This window comes from Onychostoma macrolepis, chromosome 22, assembly GCF_012432095.1.
Source record: "Onychostoma macrolepis isolate SWU-2019 chromosome 22, ASM1243209v1, whole genome shotgun sequence".
In the NCBI taxonomy this organism is placed as follows: domain Eukaryota; kingdom Metazoa; phylum Chordata; class Actinopteri; order Cypriniformes; family Cyprinidae; genus Onychostoma; species Onychostoma macrolepis.
In genome coordinates, this window is record NC_081176.1 from 26,806,549 (window position 1) to 26,829,473 (window position 22,925).

Here is a 22,925-nt window from a genome sequence, read left to right on the forward strand (position 1 = left end):
CATGCAAGCTTTGATTGTTGCAGTTCAATATTGTTCAATGACAAGTCGCAAATCTACTGTCACAAGTCCTGGTTAAGGCCCGGAGTTCAGCTTTATCTCATGAACTTGCAGTAATCATCTCTCTCATAATCAACCCCACAATGGACATGGTGTGACTGTGAAATTCAATTTTTTAGATTGCAACAATGGCATCTGCAGATATGAATGAGTCTCTTGTTCCCTTTGTCTCTCAAATATTCATTCATTTTTTATTTACTCATTCCCATGCCAGAAATGTTGAAATGGCTCCACAGGGACAGTGAGATGGTTATTATGCTGTGCTAAAGGTTGCTTGTTGCCATTCCCTTCGTTTCTGAGTACACAAAGAAAAGTTTTAAGCTTGACCTAATCAGATCAGGTTATACTGATATCAGATGAGTAACATGAGAGCTGAGACTTGGAGTTGGTAATGGGGTTTTGTACAAAATTTACGGATTCCATTTCTGATCCCACTTGACGTTTGCTGTTCCTTAATAGTTCTGTTAATAATTATCTTGGTAATTTTGATAAAGAAAACGGAAAATGATAGGACAGCAATTATTTCCTTGAGAATCCTGTTATAACTTTAGAAATAAATTGTATTGTAAATTATTGGAGGGTTTACATTGTGACTGCAACTAATTGAAGTTGTGTATGTTAATGATTCTGTTCTTTAATGCCAAGATTTCCTACTACGAACAGTTTTGACAGCCCCATGTGATATCCTCCATCAGGATCTACTCTGTGCCTCTTAAATGACTCTGTCCCGAGGGGCTTGAACTTGTGTGGTCATGACATGGAGAGTCATAGCAGTGCCATGTGATACATAGCACACAAACATCCTCTTTATCAGCTTATTTATCAGCGTCATCTCAAAATGAGGCCTATTACACACGGGTGAATGGTTTCTGGATAGTTCTTTTGGGAAAGGATGTTTTCAATGGATCAGTTGTATGGTGATTATTTTGGTGTTTGTTTGGTTAGTGCAGTCAGTGGTTCTGAAACTGTGATCCATCTGATAATCTGTGAAAAACTTAGTCTGTGAGTTGGTTGATTGATAAAAAAAAGAAAATAATTAAAATTGACTAATTAAATACAGAGTTCTGGCATGAAACTCTAGATGGCGCAGTCCGATAGGTCAAACTCAATCTGACCTAACGACATCATTATCACATGGCACAGCTGATTGGTTCTCTCCCGTATCGGTAGCCAATGAGCTCTCTGCTCAACATTCAAATATATGACTTGTGCTTGTTGTAGCAGTTCGCAGCGTGCTTCAGAAACCCTCCACCTTCCCCAGCTCCACCTGTATAGATCTGCTACGAGGTGATCCATGTATGCTATAAGGAGTTATTTCATGTATGTTATATTTGCAGCAGCAGTATTTCTTACATGCTCACAGCAGCATGTTGTGGATGTATTGGCAGTAGCAAGTCTCGGTACTTGCTCTGCCACAGCAGCATCTATTCCGCCAAGACCAAATACATTAACATTGTCATGAGTTGTCATGACAGAACTCATAATTAACTGATTGTTTTGAGATGAATTTCATTATAAAGTGTTTGTTGTTTTACTTCAGTAGCGTGTGCGTCAGTGTACATAAGTGTTCAGTCTATCTTTAATTTCAGTGAAATAAGAACAAAGCAGCAGTCTAGCACAATGAAGTCAGGTGATTTAGCAAAATTTTATAGGTGCCAATAGCATCACATGTTGTATAGTGAACGGTTGCCATCTCTATTATTCAGAATTACAGCTCGTCGTCTTTTTTCCGGCTTTCATGATCAAAAGAACAACGTGTCTCTCTTTGTTACCAGCCATTACATAATCCCTTAACATGAATGAGCGAGCGAGCGAGCTAACAGGTTATTAGTGTGAAATTAATGCTGGCACTGCTTTATGCAGAAAAGGCTTTGATCTGCATTGAGAATAATAGGATACCAAGAATGGCTAATTAAACACAGATCTGTAGCAAGATGAGAATGTACTGGGTTTTCAGTATAAGGTTATTCAAGGAGAAAATGAACTTTCTTATACTACTTCTTTGCCATATTCTACAATTATCTATTGTGTTGTTGTTGTTTTTAAGTTAGTTTTGTAAGTTTTCGTAAATGGTCTGGGTGGATGAGGGAGGGGGCTTTATATTGTAAACTTTAAAGTATGACAACATTGTACATCAGACTCTTATTTCAAAAGTGCAAGGACAATCCTGTTTTCCATTATGTTCTCTTTAAAGTCTTTTTTGCATCCTGCGATGCTCTGACTTGGATTGAATTTAAAACAATCGGAAATCGGCTCAAAACTCAAAACAGTTCAAGGTAAAATCATTTCCCTTGAGGAACTCTCTTTAGATAAAGCATACAATCACGGAGAGTTCACGGCTGAGTGAAAACTACAGTATTTGTCAAGCTGCATCCGCTGTTATTGGAAAAGTCAGTGCACCTAGCAGGAAATTTCACCTTTTACTCTCTGACCAGGTTATTCAGCCTACGTTTTTAATATCTAGGCCTATCTGTGATGAAGTTGATACGGTTGCGCATTCAGAAGATGGGGGGTTTTTTTGTGCATCTCCATGGTAATTATTACCTGTTATCTGTTTGGAATCTGAAAAATGACAACATGCAAAGATACAGCAGAGACTGTTTGTCTACTGTGTGCTTGTTTCCAAGATGGTTGCTCCCTAAGTTACGCTTCCTACACTTGAGGAATGTGTTGACGGCTGTCAGGTTAGGCTGCCCTCCTGGAGCTGGAGTGCTACAGGCGGATCTTGGCACATGTTTGTACATCAGCCATGAACTTTACTGTATGGCTGACAGACAAACATGAAAATATGATACTGATACGCAAGAATACCAATACAGTCATCAAAGCAGCAGTCTTAAGAATGTAAATGTGACCCTGGACCACAAAACCAGTCTTAAGTTGCTGGGGTATATTTGTAGCAATAGCCAAAAATACATTGTATGGGTCAAAATGATTGATTTTTCTTTTATGCCAAAAATCATTAGGACATTAAGTAAAGATCATGTTCCATGAAGATATTTTGTAAATTTCCTACTGTAAATATATCAAAACTTAATTTTTGATTAGTAATATGCATTGCTAAGAACTTCATTTGGACAACTTTAAAGGCGATTTTCTCAATATTTAGATTTTTTTGCACCCTCAGATTCCAGATTGTCATTGTCCTATCATAATAAACCACACATCAATGGAAAGCTTATTTATTCAGCTTTCAGATGATGTATAAATCTCAATTTTGAAAAATTTACCCTTATGACTGGTTTTGTGGTCCAGGGTCACAAATATGATTTCAGACACACTATTGACAGTCAGACTATTAAAGACTCACAAAAAAGAGTTTTTTACAAAAGATGCGTCCACTTGTCTTGGTTTGAAAGTGGCCTAGTGGTCAACTGGGTTCTGATAGCTTGAGATTAGGATGATTGTTAGCTGATATACTGTGCATATAGTTTAATAATAGAAAATGAATCTGACACAGAAATCGCTGAAATAAAATATTTCCCCGCCATTGACAGAGTTTTCTGGCTTTACGCGTTTTTAATGTTATTGATTTTTTTTTTTTAAAATTATTTTCAGAAAGAGTAAATCTCTGGATCAAACACAGGTGAAGAAAAAGCAGAATCAAGCGATCTTTTAAAAGATGCATATGCAAATCATCAAACAGCATATAAATCAAAACTGCCTAACGTTACCGAATGAACCCAGCAGGCACCGGACATCAATATAACATCAGGTTGACTTTGGACCAGACACTGGACAGACGTTACATTTTGGTTAACAATCGGGTTGACATCAATTTGATGTTGACTTAACGTTGGATTTTTCTTACACAATCTAAAAACAACAAAATATCTACGTCAGCTGAATTTTTTGTTAGTTTGTTTAAAAGTAATGTTCTGAGGGCGATGAAAATTATCAAAAATGCTGGCAGTGGCTAACACTATTTGCTATTTTTTAATATAGCATTTACTAAGCATTATTACAAGCACAATGTGCATTACCATTAAGATTTTGGAACAGTCTGCAAACCCTGTAAACTTTTAATATATTTTAAACATTAGAAATGATTATATTATATTATTAACAATGATATAAATACATGCTCAGACATTCCTAAATCACTAGACCGCTTTTACACCAAAATAATGGATAATGAACAACACAGGATTTTACTTTTAATGTGCCTTCATGTCTAGACCATAATGTTTGCATTTGCCCATCTATTTTCACTACTCCAGAGGTAGTTTACCTAATGAATTCATTTCTATCCCTCACTACCTGTGTGTTCATGATCTTCTGAAATGCTTGGGATCACCAATTTAATGAGTTTGTCTCAGTTCCAAGTTTACGCGCAGGTTCAGTAAGAGTGTCAATTAAATGCGCGTGTTTGTGTGGAAGTTTTTTGGCATACACTGTCCGCATTGTTCAGAAGTCAGGGTGGGTTAAATACTCAATGATTCTGCCCTTCCCTGAGAGATCACACAAAAAGAGCCGCACTATGACGAAACATTCGAAATGATGGCCTGATTTGATATCACAACTGTGTGTGTAAAGTCACAACTGTGGGCTATATTTTACAGTTTTTATCAGTGCAAACAATAGGTTTCACACCGAATGCAAACACTTGATAAGCACTCATGATCTACAGAAGAGCCGTATGAAGGGCAAGTATTATCAAATCCAGTTTGAACCAAGTGTAAAAACAATGTGCAAGACCCGGATGTCTGTAATTGAAGGGGAAAGTGGTCTGCGACGAGGTCTTGTATTGCATTCCAACATTTTTGCATCACGTAATGCACTCGTACGATGAGATACCTGTGGGAAACATGGAGCAGAACCATCAGAGAGAGAGTAAACAGTGATGGCGTGTGTTTGCGTAAGACCACAGGGAAGTACGCACACACATCTGCACCTGTTCTGTTGGTATTGCTCAAGTCAAATAGTAGGCAGAGGGAATTGTGGGAAAGGGAGCGATAACAGGGCATAGTCTCCATAAAAGTGAGGCTTTATTTCAGGCCAAACCACGAGACAAAGATTTTCCGCTCTCTTTTGCCGGCTCGCAGGAATTCCTGCATGTCCTCTGGCTGTCAATCTGATTGACTGTCCTCCCACTGGACTTTTGTGAACTGTCTCATGGAAACCATTTATTTATAGTCTGTCTGACTCGGTTTGTCTCTCTCTTTTTCTCTTCTTATTGGTTCACTTCAATTAGTGATTATATCCAAATTCTGCCATTTAAATTGCATAGAATTTGTATATTTTCTGATATCCCGGATTGAATTCATGTCTGTTTGGTCTGTTTTACTGTACTGTTGGATGTCTGTGTACACAACAATCATACGATCCTTACTTCCCTGATTTCATCTGCGATAAGGTGCGTGTACTGTATGTGTGAGTTATGTTTATCTGTGTGTTTACGTTGACAGGAAAAGGTTTACGAGAGAGAGATTTATGAGTGTGATATTAACAGTGTGGGACATGTCTGTCTGCTCTTTTGATACCCGTTTATAAAAGTACACTAAAATGCTAAAATATCTACTGTAATATAATACGGTATTTGTGGTTTTACATGTTTCTTTACAAAATATAAAAAGGCATGGTACACAGCGAATACACTATTCCTGCAGACGCAAACTAGGCCATGCTAACCTTGACCTCGTGTTATAGATGTTAAACACTGACACATTCAAACAAATGGAGTAGAAGAATATGTAGTTTATCAGAGAGTGAGTGTGGGATATAAAGTGTTTCCAACCCTCTGGATGGCAGGTTGTGGGAAATGTACTTGTGCTGGATGCTTTTAGAGGCCAGTTATGAAATTTGATTCTTTGTTGTAGCAGGTTTTTAAATTATAATTTATATTCAAGACACTACTAGCTGATTCATACTACTGTATCATTACATAATTTAATTTTGTTGGTAATACAAAGTCACATTTTAGTTAATGCGCTTACAATAGATGTGTATGGGGCAAGACATTGCACTAGAATATCTTTGAATAATTTTCAATATCATAGCCATAAGAGTTAAACATTAAACACGTTAAGAGGTGTGATTAAAATTGCTTACTAATTTTAAATAAATAAATTTATGGGGCAAGACATTAAACCACCAGAGTACCTGTGAAAATACATTTTCGAAACTATACCTATAAGACATCAAACATGTTGACATGACACTAGAGTGAACGCTTACTAACTGAGCAAAATTACATCCAGAATTTATTACTTCTGTTAGGATCATGTAAACACAATAGGAATGTAGACCTTACGCGCCAGAGAAACAAGCGTGCAGCCATCTTTATATTTTTGTCCTTGAATTTCCATTTTTGTGGTAGCTCTGTATATTTAATCGCTGTTGAAGAGTAATTAGTTGGTAAAGTGGATTTACGTATTGTAGAGTTAACGAAATTTTATATATAATATATTATGTACTCAAAAACTTTTATTTTGGATGCAAATAATCGCTGCCCAGCACTATTTTTAATATAGATTGGATTTGTCTGAAAGAAGAAAGTCATATACACCTAGGATGCTTTGAGGGTGAGTAAATCATGGGCTAATTTTCATTTTTGGGTGAACTAACCCTTTAAGTTAAATATTTACATTCTTCATTGTATTGTTTGCAGGAAAGATAAGATATGTTATCGCTTCGCATGATAATTCGATTTTTCACTTAAGTTTTATAGAGTTTCGTTTACACTGTTGATCTGATTGCCGTGAAAACTCGCTGCTGCTTCAGCTATCATATGGTAGGTTATCCAAATAAAAGCTGACAGAAGTCCATCCATTTCTTTTGTTGGAAACATTTCAAATAATTGTTGTCATTGTAAATATTCATTTGACTATGGCCACGGATGAGAATCAGATATTGTGGGTCACATTCACCAGACAGACGTGAACACTCTGTATTTTTTATATTTATTTCAACAAATTACATCAAATCAAATCCCTGGGAGCTTGTGAACAGCTATGGCATTATAAAATGCTGGCTTAATGTAAAGACAGTGATGCTAAAAGATGCGTTTATTTACACGTTAAGCCCTTTGCCCTTAAGCCCTAACGCTTATGCATTAAGGCTCATCTGTTTTGTATGCTTTATTAGTAAGGTGTGTACAAAAGGCGGTCTTTAATATCAGTCTCAGTGCATTATTAAGCATTTTCTTTACGTTATATGAGAGGAAAACGCTTAACGTGTAAATAAATACACTTTTTGGGCTCATATGCATATCTGCACATAGTACATGCTTTACAGTTTGGTCTTTATCACTTTAAGCCACATGAATCGTTATTCCAGTAAAGCAGTTTAGAAAATCCCTGTTCAGGTTCTGCTAATTCACAAGCAGAGTGAAAGTCATACTCGCAAAGGTAATATTAATTATTAAACCAAACAAAATCAAAACTTTCAAAAACACACAGCAATGTGACTCTTTTTTTGAGTGACAAGGCAGTGGGTTTAATCGATGATATTATTATTATTAGATTTATCATCCTGTGTCTTCTCGTCATCTCTGCGACCTGCTTCCTTTGGTGTTTTTACAAGTAGAAAAGGCGAAAAAAAACATATCGCATTGTCCAGTTTTCTCACTATTGCAGTTCTCAATCCTCCCAGTATGGCGGATAAACAAAGCAGTTTCCCAGAACTCAACATGGCGTGACGTCAGCTTCACTTTCTCTATAATTGACAACTTAACATCTTAAAACACTTTTATATAGAATAATTAATTAACAAAAATATAATCTGCATGCTGCTGCTTGTAATCCATTCAGAATATCTTTCCGAATAGCCCTCCATGCAATATGTAGACTTCATTAAATGCTAATTTTGCTTGCTTTTTACAAACTAACAAGTCTAAATTGTTGCCTGGTAATCCACAGCATGTTACTGATGCTGTCGATTGTATTGAACCCAACACATTGATTGAATGCATTGGAACACAATTTGCCAGTATTTTGTATTGGCACAATTTTTTACAAGGTTGTTTTGAATCACAACTGTGTTCTTTTAATCTATGCGCTGACTGCTCGTGTGATTCAGGTACAGTGTGGATTTGTCTCACAGTCGTTTATGTCTCTCTCACACACGCACTAAGGATCGTAAACACTGACCTTTAATTCTTCTAGCTAGGACGCGAGTGGGCGGGGCATAGTGGGCATCCTGCATTCCGATTGGTCGATCGCATTTGTGCGCTCAGTGAAGGGGCGGATTAGTTGGGTCACATGACCGCTTCAGTTTCTCTCACTCCTGAAGCAGATCCTCGCAAACACACACACACACTCCACTACCGAAAATCCCCCTTTTATGAGGGAAGAGGAGTGTCGCTGTGTGAGAGCTGCGTTTTGCGCTTTGCTGAGTGGAATTGGGGTCTGTTTGTGAAGTTTGGGGGCTGTTTTTGTCGTATTTAATCCTCTGAGGTAATCTGGGATTCTTGAGGCGGGAATGAGAGAGATGCGCTCGAGCGCTCACTGGACTTTCACTCGGTGAGGAGCAAACAGGTGAGTTTAACGGTTTAAAATTCGGGAAAAACACCCCGTTTTGTTTTCTGGGTTATGTTTTAACGACGAACCGTCGTTTAGAGTCGAGTTTTGTGGCTAAGCAGATCACACAATACCGTTGGATGAAATTTCAACAGCGTTGAGCAGCTTTAAAAGAGGGTCTTATTCTTCAACCGACACTTTTTTTGTAATCGTAAACGCTTTTTGTCGCATCTCCTGTGAGTTTAAAACGTAACGTTAATGTTACTCTGTTTGTTTGTTTTTTCGCTTACCTTGTTCTTTTCTATTCTGGGTGCGAGACCCTTGTGCCGCGACTGAAATCTGAGTCCCAACATCTTTCGCGCCCTATTTATAGAGCTGCTAAAGATAAGAGGAGAAATAGTAGTGCATACTAAAGATGAGGGGGTGTGGGAGGATGCAGAGTGCACTGTACAGTACTTTAGGACTCACTTATATAAAAATATGTGAACCTGGACCACAAAACCAGTCATAAGGGTCCATTTTAATTTTTAAATTGAGGTTTATAACGTTACATCATCTGAAAGCTGAATAAATAACGTTAAGCTTTACATTGATGTATGCATATTTGTTATGAACAGGACAATATTTGTCTGAGGTGCAACTGTTTGAAAATCTGGAATCTGAGGGTGCAAAAAAAAAATCTAAATATTGAGAAAATCGCCTTTAAAGTTGTCCAAATGAAGTTCTTAGCAATGCATATTACTAATCAAAAATATCTTCATGGAGCATGATCTTTACTTATCCTAATGATTTTTGGCATAAAAGAACAATTGATCATTTTGACCCATGCAATGTATTGTTGGCTATTGCTACAAATATACCCGTGCTACTTGTGACTAGTTTTGTGGTCCAGGGTAACAGATATGAAAGTCTTGACACATTTGTTTGTTTTTAATCCGAATTCGTTGTGGTTAGTGTGTTAAAAGTGCAAAGGTCAGCCGAAGACGCTGTGATTGGCAAGCAGTGGTTGTAATGGCTCATATGAAGGTGATTTGCCATCTGAAATGGGATTCCTGTCGCCCTGCATCTAAACTGTGTGAGAAAAAGCAGCTACACAATGAGCCATTGACTGTAGGACACACTGTGAATCTTGTGACTCGTACTGCTGGTGTCCCTGTAGTGTATTTTATTGTCTTGTGTGGCTATTGTATTACTAGTGTCCTTTCTGTTATTGCAAGCCTGTCTATGCAAGAGAAATCCTGCACAGCACTTCATTATTGCCTGTATTCAGAGACTGAACAGCTGTTGTAGTGAGGATTGAGGATCCTCCCAGTTTCTTTCCTCACATTTCCCACACTTTTTTTTTTTTTTTTTCTCATACACCCACCCTGACAGTTTGAAACAATCAACAGCACATCCCAGATCAACACACTGCTTTACATAAAGCAGTCGATAAGCTGAGATTGACAGTTAGTGTTATATAATTTCATGTATGGAACATCTGCCGCCTGTCCAAGTAGAGTCATATCCAGATTCATATTTGGCAGATTTTAATTCCATGATTCAGTTTATTTTTTAACAGATGGTGGGAAGTTTTTAATGGTTAGTCGATGCAAAAATGATTTTGTCAGACGTAGCATAAAAGTGGTCCGTATGACTGCTCGGTAAGATGTTTTTAAAAATGTTTTTGAACGAAGTCTCTCATGCTCACCAGGGCTGCTTTTATTTGCTCAAAAAAATCTGTAAAAACAGTAATATTATTGCAAATCAAGATAACCGTTTTCTGTTTGAATATATTTTAAAATACAATTTATTCTTGTGATGCAAAGCTGAATTTTCAGCATCTTTACTTCATTCTTCATTGTCACTTGATCCTTCAGAAATCCTAATAATATGTTGATTTGCTGCTCAAGAAATGTCCTATTATTATCAATGTTGAAAATAGTTGTGCTGCTTAGCTAATATATATATATATATATATATATATATATATATATATATATATATATATATATATATATATATATATATATATATATATTCAGGATTCTTCTATTTACAGCATTTATTTGAAATAGAAATACATTGTAAATGTCTTTACTGTCACTTTTGATCAATTTAATGCATCATTGCTGAATAAAAGTACTATTATTTTATTATTGTTATTATTATTAAGTTTCCTGACCCCAGACATTTGAATAGTATTGTAATTTCAAAGTTATATGGAGTGGACTACAAGTTACAACTACACACTTGAATATGGACTACTTTAAAGGTGTCTCTTTTTCCTCTTTCACTTTCATTTTTCGGGAAATAGCATCATGACCATTTAATTTTATGTTTTGTAGAAGAAAGGCAGTCATAACAGCTTTGAAATGACATAAGGCTGACTAAACCTCATTTTTGGATCTTAAAGGGACGAATACTGTGGTTATTGTCTGGTAATATCCACCCACCTGTTGTTGTCATTGTTTAGAGTTGTTCATAGTTCTGTCTTTCAGGCTTGGCAGCCTGTGTGTTGTGTTTCTGGGTGGGTGTGTCAGAGTTGTCGTCATCTGTCAACACAACAGTTGTCGCTAGTGCTCGCTAGGTTTGAATATTGCATCATGAGTTGAAACACGTGAGCTTTGTGTGTACACGTACAGTTTGTTGTCATGACAGCATATTAAACTTAAGTGGTGTCCCCTTAATCTCCCCACTTTGGATTTATTTGATCCATTTTAGCATTTGTATTTATGTTTGTGCTCACTTGGCTTTTCCTCCAAGAATGCAACTCTTATTCAGATTAATGTGGTTTTTGCTTTCTTGCACGTGTGTTCACATGCCTAAAAATGTCTGGTGCAGTATTGCCGCTTTTTGGCTTGGGCTATTTTATTGAGCCCACCCTCGTTATGTGTGTGTGTGTGTGTGTGTGTGTGTGTGTGTGTTTTCTGGCAGAGTTGTGTCTCTCTAATCTGAACCATCTTTCCAAGTGCCATTTGACCTGAATGAGCAGCTTAGCAACGTACAGCAGAGAAAAGAAGCCCACCCCTCCAGAGAGAATCGCAGAAGAGAGCGAGTGTGAAAGCCTAGAAAGGTACAGGTGAAAGCTTTTACTGAGGCCTGGGAAATGCCTGTCACTGTCTGGCACAACAGTCCCAGTTGAATGTCTGGAGTTTGCAAAGTGTCACTAATAAGATATCTGGGATAAAGGATTTGAAGAAACCTCAAATGACAACTTCGCCCCATGAATTTATGGTTCTTGAAATCATGCCGTCTGTTCAGGAGAGGTGTGCTATCTTTGATCAAACGTACTTTTTTTCACCCGTTGAGTAGTAAAATGGTTCAATTGAATCTTTAAATCCATTCAAAAGTTTGGGATCTGTATGATTTTATTTTATTTATTTATTTTTTAATTTTGATGGTTTTCAAAGAAGTCTTTTATAGTCACCAAGGCTGTATTTATTTGATCAAAAATATAGTAAAAATTGTGGAGTGTTTTTGCAATTTCAGGGATCAACGCTAAGAAATTTTTCTACTGGCCCATCTATATTTGTAGATGTTCAGGTACAGAAACTGAAAAATCACATATTAAATAACATTTGCTTATTCTTTAGTCTTTGTTGCACCTTGATTTTTCATAGCCATTTGAAATTAGAGGCAGCCACTGCATTTTAATCATGAATTGATCCACAAAAAAAAAAAAAAAACGTGCAGTGTTTGATTTATAGACTGTATAATTTCAAAATCTGAAACCAATACAGAATGACCTGACTTTAGCTTTGTGAAATTATGCCACATAAAACATCTGCGTGCATGACACAGAAACAGCAGGCGGGCTGAATGAGATGCAATTTCACTCTCTGACAGCAGGTGGCGCTTATGGAACAACTCCTTGGTTACCACTGTAAACAGAGCAGCACTGTGCATATTAACACTAATTTAAATGCATTATACAGAGACAAAATGAAAAGAAAATGCCATTTCTAAAAACAGCCAGTTCCCCTCAGAAACGCATTCATAAATTCAATATTTGGATTTTCTTCCTATATTTCGCGCATCGTGAACAGTGATCTTGATCTGACTGCTACAGTATTTTTTCCTCTTTAGCGTCTCTGGCCTCTGTTAACGGCCGTTTACAGACTAATTATAATAACGTAATATTTCCACACAAATGGCATTTGGGGAAATTATTGCAGTGCAATTTGCAAGCGAGTACTGAATGGAGTTGTCTTTCATGCAGAAATGCTTTTTAATCTTTAAATTTTTTAATTAACACATGGCATGTGATAAAACACGTTTTCTGAGCGCCCAGAAAGCGGCCGTCACACGGCATGTGAGTACTAAACTAAGTTCTCTTTCAAGTCTTATTGCGCTTAAACTGTCAAATCATACAAACAGTCGGTTTTGTCTGTGAAGGTAAACAGCTGGGAAAGAAATGGTTTGTTTATATTAGATCTGTGTGACAGAAGCGTGATATACAGTAAATAAATCAATAAATCCACTGCACTCTTGTCTCTTCTGAGGCTGGGACTCTAAATAGTTCTGTGCTCATCAGTGCAGCCAACGACAGAACAGTTTGCATGCTTTGCTCGAAACTTTCGCCATGGCGTTAGACCTGGTACACCATTGTCACTTGCAAAAACACAATGGCAGCACCGTGGGTGGAAATGTGCAGATTAAGGGGCGTTAATATTATAATAAGATCCCCTTTCTACTTCACGGGTGGGGAGTGAAATCTGAGTGGCTCGTTTTTTGTTTTTTTTCACAAGTTTGCAGAGAAAGGCTTACCAAAAAAAATTACTGGGTTCTTTTTCACGTTTTCTGGATTGGTAGATGCACCAGGGACCCGATTATAGCACTTAAACAAACATGGAAAAATTCTGATTTTCATCATGGTATCACCTTTAATTTCTTACGAACCAATGGTAGTGAACCATCTGGAGAAATTCAGTGCTCTGTCATTTTTAATGCTCTATAGCTTTACTCACACTAGAGAGAGAAATCCACATGTCTGGGACAATAGTGTGTGTGAGAGAGAGAACAAAAATCAGGCTTAACTAAACCTGATAGTGTTATAGGATAGTGCTGCCCTCCTGTTGGTTGACCTGACGCCACCCTTCACTGTTGGCGGGACAGTCACTCTTTTCTTTTTGTCGAGGGTGAACAAAGAACATGGTCCATTGTGAATAGTGAAACTCTCAGCAAGCAAGTTCAGCTAATGTGCGGTTGCCTGTTTTTTGATTTGTATTGATCGGTGGACTTATGTGCGTGTTGTGTGGGATGATGAGTTTGTCCTTAGGGCATTACTGATCGAGACTGTTTTGCCTGTCAAATGAAGTGCACAGACTTCCTCTCTCAGGATTGTTGATTCAGTCAGTGCAGCATGTATTGTTAGGTGTGTACTAGGGATGTGCAAAAATACGTTTTTAGAGATTTTTCATGAACATGCGCATACTCGAGCTAAATCCCTCTCTTTCTCTCCAGGTGAAGACAGCAGGAAAATACAGTAGAGATGAGTGGCGATTCGAGACAGGGGGTGGTGACGACCCCTCCGCCCCCCAGTGTGGGGAAAAGGGAAGGCTACTTCGACCGCATCAACGAAAATGACCCTGAATACCTGCGCGCACGCAACATGTCACCTGACCTGCGACAAGACTTCAACATGATGGAGCAGAAGAAAAGGGTCACACAGATACTACAGAGTCCAGTAAGAAAACACAAACACACACTGAAATGACACTTCAGTGTTCCCAGTGGAAAATGACTGGGCTTTTTAAAATTTCTTGTAAATCTCGTATAATGCGATTTCTCACCAAATCTTGGACTCAAACTTTTTGTCAACTTGTTTTCTTTATTTGCCTTTCAGCAACAGGTTTTGTATTTCTTTCTGGAACTGATCGTAGGCCTTGTTAGTTGGTGCTTATTCACCTTGATTTTTGAGGAAAAAAGCATTAATTTTGGAAATATTCACTCAAAAAAATGAGACCTATGATCAGTTAGTTCCAAAAAGAAATACAAAACCTGTGCTAATTGAAAGAAAAGTTGATAAGTGTTAAATCCTATATTTGGTAATAATATAGAATAATGAAAAGCAGTTGACCATTTTTGTCCGGGAGCACACGTGTAAAATCATTTTTTACACGTACTATTGTACTGTACAGGGATGTTTTTCCACTGATTTAATCAGCAAGAATGTGCTTTCAACGTAAAAGTGTTTACTTATAGATTTTATTGGTTGTCTCGAGCCATGTGGTTTTGAGTAAATGCCACACTGCCATGAAGTTTACATTTAAAACTTGGCATGAACTTCTAAAGTTGGTTTTGAACCCAGCTGGTTGCACCTTACACTGCCTCTCTGTTGACAATGAAAGATTTATGGTTTATTCTTGTCAGATGAGTAGGTTTGTCAGTCATTTAATTGTGTGTTTGGTGTGATGTTTTGAGTTACAGCTCAATCGTGCGCACAAAGCCACAGCTGCACCATAAAACCATCTGGAAGACCACACCCTATTACACGCACACCGCTGACTTCCACATCTCGTATATAAACACAATCCAGCCAGCAAAAGCACCTCTGACCTACAGTAGAGAGAGATTATAGCGAACGCACACACATGCAAGATTAGTTAACACACACACTGCTGGAGAGATTACAGTGAACATACTGCACAGATTACACTGCTGCAGACATTTCAGCAAACACATACTGTGTTTAAAGGAATGTTCAGAGTTCAATACAAGTTAAGCTGTATGGATGGCATCTGTCACATGCTTTCGATTACCACAGCAAATAAACCCCACACATTGTGAAAACAACTACTTTTATTTAGCAAGGGCACATTCATTTAGTTAAAAGTGACAGTAAAGGCATAATGTCACAGAAGATTTTGGTTTAAAATCTCTCTGTTCGCCAAAGATTCCTGAAAAAGTATCATGGTTTAGAATATTAAGCTGTTTTCAGCTGATTTCAACATTGATAATAAAAGCATATTTAGTTTTGAGCACCAACAGTTGCTGAAAATTCACTTTTGCCATCATAAATGACATTTTAAAATATATTAAAATAGAAACATGTATTTTTAATTAGCAGTATTTAAAAGTACTATTTTACAGCATTTTTAATCAAATGAGTGCAGCATGTAAGAGACTTTAAAAACATAAAATAAAATCTTCCTTAAGTAGATTTTTAGATTAAGTAGTTTAATTTTGGGCATGTTTAATTGTAATTTCCCCAGATATAATTGTTTCATACAAACGCTTCGACAGGGCTGTGGGACACGAGCAGGATAGGTCTATATAAAGGCTTAGGCTATAATACGTAATTTAATTCGTTTCTACGTTCGACTTAATTTGTGGGCACTGTCTATGTTTCATTAATTTGTTCCCAAGAAAACCCATGATTTAACTAAAATAAGGGAACAAATTAAGTCATAGGAACGAATTCGTAATTCATGGCCACGAAATCTTTCATTTCCCCCGCATGCTTACCAAAGTAAGAGATACAGAAGCAGTGATTTAAAAGTGAACGACAATAAAATAAAGCTGCGGGTGAGACGGTGAGGATTTGGGAAAAGAAACAGTAAATATTTAATTCCTGGAAACTCGTGACCAACCGGCAGAACAGAACATAAAGCCGCGTATGGCTTTAAATGTACAGGTTCTGTCAGGACCAATATAGTCAAAGATGATTGACAATTAGCATACAGTTTGGATTGGAGGTATGGTTCTGTTCGAAAGCATGCAGATATCGTTAAAGTTCAGTAATTGTTGTACATTTTAGAATTAGTCTGATTCAAAGGAGAATCGGAAGGCTGGATGAAAATGATAATTTATTATAATGTAAAAAAATGTAGGGTGACAGTACAGTTAATTACGGCAGTGCCGCTGGGCTTTATTAGCAGCAGCTGTCCGAGCACGTGTTTCTGAGACACACTATATACTCTTCTCACTCATCTTTCACTGTGTGGAGACGAGCCAGGCAGGGCAGGCAGCAGGTGTATCGACACACAGGCCTGTGTGTTTACGTCTGCACTATCAGAGCTGATTCAACAAGCCTCTCTTTCATCTCCCTCTCTCTCTGCAGGGTTTCTGCATATGTGCACACACGCAGAAGAGCGCTGCTTAAATTACACGTCTCTCTGTAGACTGTGTTTAAGGTCAGACTATTATAGGCAGGGCGGAGTTTGCTATGCTTGGGCCTCATCTGTGCTGTCACAACCAAAACAAATGAAGACATCTCAACGTCAAACGTATCCCGCTCAGGAACCAAGCGGAAAAATAGCGGTTTGCACTGAGTGACCGCTGATATTTACTTAGGAGGTGAAACAACATGTTAATGACATTAAACTGTAATAGCACAATTGAATTTGTCTCGAACTTCCTCCCTTGGGTTATTTTTAGTTCCCCCACTCCCCTCTGTTTCCCTCTTAAGCATTAAAGCATGCCATTCCCAGAGTCGTAGCTGTTTTCCAAGAGCACTGTGGTTTGGGTCGGTCGGGACACTTACATTTGAGAGGATTTTGTGCTGAGGCAGGCGGGATCATTCATACTCCGTCCCGGGCATCCACTTCTCATCCAAGCACAATTTAATACTCGCCTAGGGAACTAGAGTCCCAGGGTATCCCCATCTCACCTTTGTACTTTGGCTAGACTTGGCCGGTTTTGGCTCGGGCTGCTTCGTTTAAAGTACGGCCCGCGTGAGGTGGATGGGGTACAAAAGCAAATTCATCACAACTGATCAATGCAGACGCTGACCCACATTACAATGTAACAAAGATCAGATAACGCCCACCTTCCCCCATGACAGATACGGTTTTATGGTTTGATATTAATGTAGTTACTATGTTTTGTGTTGTTATGAGGTTAGATCGACACTGCTTTGATCTAGTGACAAGTGTGGGCATGTTAAGCCCATGTTTTTGTGATGGCGTATCCCTTCAAGAGCATGTTGGCTGCAGGTTTGTTTTTTGTGGCGTGTTTGATTCCCACGGTTAATCTTCCATCACGATGCAGTTCACCTCTAAAGCACTTTGCTAAAATATTTAAATATTCACACATTTAGTTCAATTATTTTAGTTTGTTACATTTAGTTCAAGACAAGCATCAGTTTTACTATTACCCAGACTTAAAGGCAATGTTCCCTCTAAGCTGCGCGCGCATGTTTAGATGGCTATATAAGAATTTACGTTCACGTTTTTTTTAAATCTGTATATTAACTTACAGATCTCAGTTTAAATGCTTCAGTTTGTTTTCTATTCTCTTCTATCTGTTTAAATGCTTAAGTTGTTTTGATATTATATTATATTATGTTATGTTAGGCCTATATTATAAACCTAATAAATAATTGACCTTGTTATTTTAATGGAGTCACTTATGTTCATCAAGGCTTTATTTATTTGATCAAAATACAGAAGAAGGAAAAAAATAGTAATATTGTGAACTCTTAGGCTATTGCAATTTCTAATATTGGTTTTCTATTTTAATATATTTTAAAATATGGTGTATTCCTGTAAAGCAAAGCTGAATTTTCAGCATCATTGCTCCAGTCTTCAGTGTCACATGATCCTTTAGAAACCATTTTAATATTCTGATTTATTATCAGTGTTGAAACTGTTGGGCTGCTTAATATTTTTTTTTGGAACCTTTTTCTTTGATACTTTAATTAGGTTAATAAAAAGTTTAAAAGGGAAAAACACAGCTTTAATTAAAAATATAAATATTTTCTAACAATATAAGTCTTTACTATCACTTTTTATCCATTTAACACATCCTTGCTGAATAAAAGTATTAATTTAAAAAAAGAAAGAAAAAATGTACTGACTCAACTTTTGAATAGTAGTGTATATTCATTCTTTTTAACTTTTTATTTCTCAAAGAAGCCTGAAAAATATCACAGGTCCCAAAAAATTTTAAGCAGCACAACTTTTTCAATAAATTAGCATATAGGAATTATTTCTGAAGGATCATGTGACACTGAAAATTCAGCTTTGCTTCACAGGAATAAATTATATTTCATTTTAAATTGCAATAATATTTCACAATATTATTTTGTGAAGAAATATTCAGTATTTTTATCAAATGGATTCAGCCTCGATGAGCCTAAGAAACTTCTTAAGTTACACACTTTTTTGTGTGTGTGCGCGCTGTACAGGTCTGGTATAAAGAATGTTTTTGCTCAAGTGGCCGAAATGTCCGCCCAATAGAGAAAAGTTTTGCTCAGCAAGAAAAAAAATTAGAGGGAACATTGCTTAAAGGGATAGTTCACCCAAAAATGAAAATTCTGTCATTAATTAGTCACCCCTCATGTCGTTCCAAACCCGCAAGACCTTCGTTCAACTTCAGAACACAAATTAAGATATCTTTGATGAAATTCGAGTGTTTTCTGACCCTGCATAGACAACAACATGCCACATGGACTATTGTTCAAATAGTCCATGTGACATCAGTGGTTCAACCGTAGTTTTATAAAGCTACAAGAGTACTTTTTGTGCAACTGACACAAAAGGGAAGAGAAATTGTTGAATGCAGTCATTAATTTTGTTTTCTTTGTGCACAAAGTATTCTCACAGCTTCATAAAATTTACAGTTGAACCACTGATGTCACATGGACTATTTTAATGATGTCCTTGCTACCTTTCTGGACCAGAAAGTTGCATCGCTGTTTATGGAGGGTCAGAAAGCTGTCGGATTTCATCAAAAAATATCTTCATTTGTGTTTCGAAGGTTTTACCTCTTTGAAATGACATTAAGGTGTGTAATTAATGACAGGATTTTCATTTTTGGGTGAACTATGCCTTTAAGGCTGCAGTGAAATTTGGGCAAAATGTCACAGAACAGCTGTTAATGTGCTTCACTTTTACAGTTAAGATTCGCAACCCCTTACCGTAACTTTGTTTTGGGTTATTACATGTGCATTAATGTCATGAATTTATGGCTTCTTTCTTTTTTTTCTTTTTTTTCTTTTTTTCTGTGTATGTTTGAATGAGGCTCTCATTCAAATCCAAACAAACTTAAGGGCCAATTTAATTTGCTTCCCGTGTAGTTTGTTTCACCCTAGATTAGGAAATCAAGCCCCAGTGAACTTCACTGACCCACACACACACACACACACACACAAAGTCACTGAGAGTTTGGCAGGGACGGCCTGCACATGGATACGCAAACACCATGCCCACTTCCCTGTGGCTGCTTGGCGACTGTGACTGTGGAAATCAGTGGAATGTATGCAGTGTTTCCCACAGGATTTTGTGAGACTGTGGTGGGTGGACCTTGGTCCCTCTAGGGGGGTTCGGGGGCACAAGCAAACAAGCAAGCGCACACAGACTTGATGAGGGGATACAGATATATTACGTTCGTTTGACGGACACTTTGTCAAAGCAATTGCACGAAGCACAATGTTAAAGACCTTTTATGTTATAATGAGGAGTATAAATATACTCCACAGTCTAATTAATGAATGGGAAGCACTGCTATGGTAAACAGGGGGGAAAAAAAGTTTTTGAAAATTATTTTACGTTCAAAGCAAAATATTTCTATTTGTGAATGTTAACTTTTTCTAAGTGCCCCAAAGTGTCTCTCAAAGATTTGATGCCAATAACCTGGCAAATCTAGTGATTCATTGATGTTTATTGCAATCCGGTACCATATAAACACAACTTCAAAAAGCCATTATTTATCCCAGTACCTGCAGTTTGCATAAAACCAATCAGTTCAGATTTGTACTACTGCTTGACATTTTGTGTGCAAAATGCATCAGACCATCAGTGAACAGAGCGTGCCTGCTGAGACTAATTTACCTTCCTTTTTCTGATATGCATATTTATCTTTGCATACTCTTTGCATGTTTGTATCTCACCAATCTCTAATACAGTGCCGAGTGAAGTTGTACATGCCTCAGTTCACATCTGTTAATAAGACAAGTCTGTAAGTCTCTGTACAGTAAGAAAGAGCAGTCATTGTAACTGAGGCATTGTGTCAGTTTGAGTGCTCTGTCAGTGTCTGTTTATGCTGCGACTCATTGTGTCGTCTGAGCTCTTTGATCACCCTGTGCCTGAGACTCCAAGCAGGTGTGTAGAATGACAGAGTTTCATACAGAAGAGCTTAGTACTGCTTATTAAACCAGTTACGGATGGTTTTCTTCCCTACACACTGAAAATAAACTGTTCCAATAGATTAAAAATGGATTTTGGACGCACCCAAAGAATTTAAGATGGTACTTTCATCCTTCACTACCTTGTTTTTCTGTAGAGAGTCTACTTCAGTTCTTCAGAGTAAGTGGAGTAGGCCTATGGGTTAATAGACTTAACTAGTCATCAAGATACAAGTGGAAAAAACTGAGTACAGAAGGTTTAAACATGCAGGAGCGTGAGAGGATTACAGCTCTGTGTCCATCTCTCATTACCATGTGTGAGTCATCTCTAATCTCGTGTTTTCTTTCTCTTTCAGGCGTTTAGGGATGAGCTAGAGGGACTGATCCAGGAACAGATGAACAAGGGGAACAACCCCACAGGACTGCTCGCTCTGCAGCAGATCGCAGACTTCTTCATGGCCAGCTCCGTAGCTGGCTTCTCCACCTCCCCCCTCAGTGAGTATCACACCATAGTGTGGCTCATTTACACAGGAACAGATTGCAACATTCCAGTCCTCCGATGTCCCAGACTGCCCCACTCCTCCACCTGTTCAGAGTTATACAGGTCGCTAAATGACAGATATTCCCATAAACAGACATTGAGGGAGGAAATACGACTAGCCGACTCAGGAAAGCCTTTGCATTCTTTCATCTTCTTCCTCCTTTATCACCCCATCCACGCATGTATCTGTTTTCTCTCTGCGCTCTGCTATGCGGAACTAATCAGTAGAACTTCAGTGAACCCCTTTCAGTGCTCTCTGTACATTTCAAAGTCATAGCCTAAATTTTATAGGTGTCTATAGACCAGTGGTTCCCAAACTGGGGGGCGCCAGAGTTCACAGCGGGGGCGCGGGAGCAGATATACTTTGAGGTTGGGTTAGGCGATAAAATGATAGCTACAATTATAGTGATATAATTTTCCTCTCTAAAACAAGTTCGATAAACATTCAATGTGATGTTTATACGGAAAAAGCGGAACAAAACGGCACTACTCTTTTGAACCGCGCCACACGGACCATATACGCTCGGTTCAAACAGCGGCACAGCGCAGAGCGCACTGACTACAGCAGATCACGCGACCACTAAACAGCGCTGTGAGATCCAGTGAGAAGCGCTTGAATTCAGCGAAGATTATCATATGTGTATGTAGGGGGGGCCCATGAAAAAAAGGTTGGGAACCACTGCTATAGACTATGCACAGATCTAGAGCATAATCAACGACATATAATGGAGAAGGGTGTGAGATTTAGAAATAAGACTTTGATAGTTTATTTAGATATAAAAATGGCAATGACATCCTCTCTTTGCCCACGCCATTTATGTAAACAAAGTTGCAAAAACAGGCCACACACACACATATGAGGTTTTGAAAGCATCAGTTCTCAATCTTGTGCTGTATACTGAGCTCTAGATTTATCCAGCTGGAGTTCTATAATGAGTTCTGAAATGAGTTTCTGGAACATTTAGTTAACTGGAGCTCAAAGATTACATAATGTTTAGTCAACTGAAGCTCTAGAATGAGTTCTCAAATGTTTAGTAAAGTGGAGTTCTGGAAATACTTTTGGAACATTTAGTCATATGAAGTTCAAGGATGAATGTTTCTGGAATGTTCAAGGTTAAGTTCTAAAATGTTTGGTGAACTGGAGTTTAACAACGAATTCTGGAAGGTTTAGTCAAGCTCAAGAAAGTTCTGGAATGGAAAGTAAACTAAAGTTTGAGGATGATTCCTGATGCTTGTGATAACTGGAGGTCTTAAGTGAGTTCTGGAACATGTAGCCAAGTGAAACTCAATGGAATACGTAAGCAACTGGAGCTCTAGAATGAGTTCTAGAATGTTTTTTGCAACTAGAGTTCTGTAATATACAAACTGCCATTCTAAAAAGTCTGAGTATTCTAGATGTGAAGTGCTGACTGTGTTTTTTTTGTAGCTGGATCTATTGTGTGGCTGAATTGAGTTTAGTTTTTTTTTGTTTGTTTGTTTCTTTATATAACTGTTATTGGATTTCCTTACTGTTCTTTGACCAGAATCCCTGAAGGTTCTAAATAAGCTATGGTAAACTGATTACAGCAGTGTTTTTAGCTGTATAAACTACATCAGTCTAACTGAAACATCTTTATTAGATTCAGGCATATCAGTGTTTCATGGTCACACTTGAGGTGTTATCAGTTAATCAGGACACAGCACTTGCTTTATTTAGTCTGAGTTTGATTAGTATCAAGGTATCGATTTACACTCGTTTGTTGTCCATTTTCCCATGACGGCAGTATAGAAATGTTCAATTTCAAGTTGTGCGCTTAAGTGGGCTAATAAATCTTTAAGT

General features: G+C 37.7%; 1 protein-coding gene across 7 annotated transcripts in view; it reads left to right on the forward strand.

Moving 5' to 3' along the window:
* The window catches only part of add3a (adducin 3 (gamma) a), a 106,178-nt gene that overhangs the window by 57,201 nt on the left and 26,052 nt on the right, over nucleotides 1-22,925 (forward strand). For 3 of the 7 annotated variants that reach the window (XM_058759659.1, XM_058759661.1, XM_058759660.1), the window contains 2 exons: nucleotides 13,962-14,184; nucleotides 20,922-21,060. In XM_058759659.1, the coding sequence (XP_058615642.1) occupies nucleotides 13,990-14,184; nucleotides 20,922-21,060 (334 nt within the window). In that variant the 5' untranslated portion in view covers nucleotides 13,962-13,989. Of the gene's footprint in view, nucleotides 1-8,254; nucleotides 8,535-13,961; nucleotides 14,185-20,921; nucleotides 21,061-22,925 lie in introns of those variants that run through there. The other 4 variants (XM_058759658.1, XM_058759663.1, XM_058759662.1 and 1 more) reach the window with 2 other exon arrangements.